This window comes from Mus caroli, chromosome 2, assembly GCF_900094665.2.
Source record: "Mus caroli chromosome 2, CAROLI_EIJ_v1.1, whole genome shotgun sequence".
NCBI classification, from domain to species: domain Eukaryota; kingdom Metazoa; phylum Chordata; class Mammalia; order Rodentia; family Muridae; genus Mus; species Mus caroli.
Window position 1 is genome coordinate 169,720,731 of NC_034571.1, and position 1,373 is coordinate 169,722,103.

Here is a 1,373-nt window from a genome sequence, read left to right on the forward strand (position 1 = left end):
CCCCCCCCCATCCCTGGAGAGGCTTCCGTCCACCCTGAGCCTTCACCTGGGGGTGGCGCAGCAAGGTGGGTTCTGCATTAGGATCCACAGCAGTTGGTGGCCGAGGCTGTGGTCCCTCTGGGGGTGCACCTGGTGAGAGCTCCTGAGACTGAGTCAGAGGCAGGTCGGGAGGCAGCGGCAAGACCTGGCAGTCCTTGAGGACGATGGGCTGCGGTGGCTTCGGGAATCGGGAGGCTAGACAGGCAGCACTGGGAAGCACCGTGAGTGAGAACACTCTCCTGGCTGACAGGTCCCGGCTCCTCACCCTAGCCACTNCCAGCCCCAGTACCTGCTGGGGTTGAAAGTTCCATGACTGCTCACACAGAAGACCCGGGGCTCCACAAACTCAGTACTGAACTCCTCCACGGGTACCAGGGTGACGCTGTGCTGTGGGGGAAAAGATGATAGGCTGCCACTGCCCAAGCAGGAGAGAGGACAGGAGGCGCGGTGAGATCGGGACGGCTGACCACATACTTTAGATGCCAGGAGTCGGCTGAGCCTACGCTCCTTCACTCTGTCTTCTGCCTGGAGCCCACACTCGGGTGCAGAACTGGTGACTGTTTCTAGGGTTGTACCCCAACCCTCGTGGCACCCCAACCTATCTACTCTGCTTCCATCTCACCTCTATCTTGGGCTCTCAGCTCAGAGGGCAAGAACACGACCAGATCTCACAGGCAAGANCAAACTACACTGCAGCCTCACACCACAGGAGCTCCTGGAACCCAGAGGCTCTGTTCTCTATATACATACTTAAAATACACTAGCAGAAGCCACCCTGGGGCAAGGGCTCAGGGAGCTTTACCAGGAAGAAGTGAGCCTGCTCAGCTGTGAGCCGGATGCTAGCCTCAGAGTCCAGGTAGAAGATGGCTAGATGATGCTGGGTGTCCCGAGCCGGACTCCGGCACAGGGAGCTGAGGGAGGGATGGACTGTAATGTAAATGGAAAACCCAGGGCAGGGCCCTCCCATCCGCCCTTTCCTGTTCTAAGCTTACCTGTATGGGCAGGGGTGGAGGTTGAGCACCCCTTGCTGGGGGGCTCTCTGAGGGGTGTGCACAGCCACTCCCATCTCCTGGTGTGAATCCTCACCGACATATTCCACCACGAGAACATATTGGCCAGGCTGAGGCACTGCCATCTCGAGCTGGATGTCCACCTGAAGGAGGGCAGGGTGACCAGAGCNCCATAGTCCTCATCCTTCCCATGGCTTCCTACAGCTAGATCTTAGAGCCCGGGGCATCTCCAAGCAGGAGAGGGCCGATCCAGGTGATGGAGGAGGCAGAAAAGCTAGGTGAATCTGCTTTACACCCAGTGTCCATTGGGGACAGCCACAGCCA

At 58.8% G+C, this 1,373-nt stretch overlaps 2 protein-coding genes across 2 annotated transcripts in view; both read right to left on the bottom strand.

Annotated features, from left to right (window-relative positions):
* The window catches only part of LOC115029112 (laminin subunit alpha-5-like), a 10,022-nt gene extending 8,824 nt beyond the window's left edge, over positions 1-1,198 (bottom strand). The window contains exons 1-4 of the mRNA XM_029468662.1: positions 1,032-1,198; positions 842-950; positions 329-426; positions 47-248 (exon numbers count right to left, since the gene is read on the bottom strand). Of these exons, the coding sequence (XP_029324522.1) occupies positions 47-248; positions 329-426; positions 842-950; positions 1,032-1,174 (552 nt within the window). The 5' untranslated portion in view covers positions 1,175-1,198. The remainder of the gene's footprint in view (positions 1-46; positions 249-328; positions 427-841; positions 951-1,031) is intronic.
* Positions 1,199-1,253: 55 nt separating this feature from the next.
* Positions 1,254-1,373, bottom strand: part of LOC115029113 (laminin subunit alpha-5-like) — a 14,412-nt gene continuing 14,292 nt past the window's right edge. The window contains exon 21 of the mRNA XM_029468665.1: positions 1,254-1,259. Coding sequence (XP_029324525.1) covers positions 1,254-1,259 — 6 coding nt within the window. The remainder of the gene's footprint in view (positions 1,260-1,373) is intronic.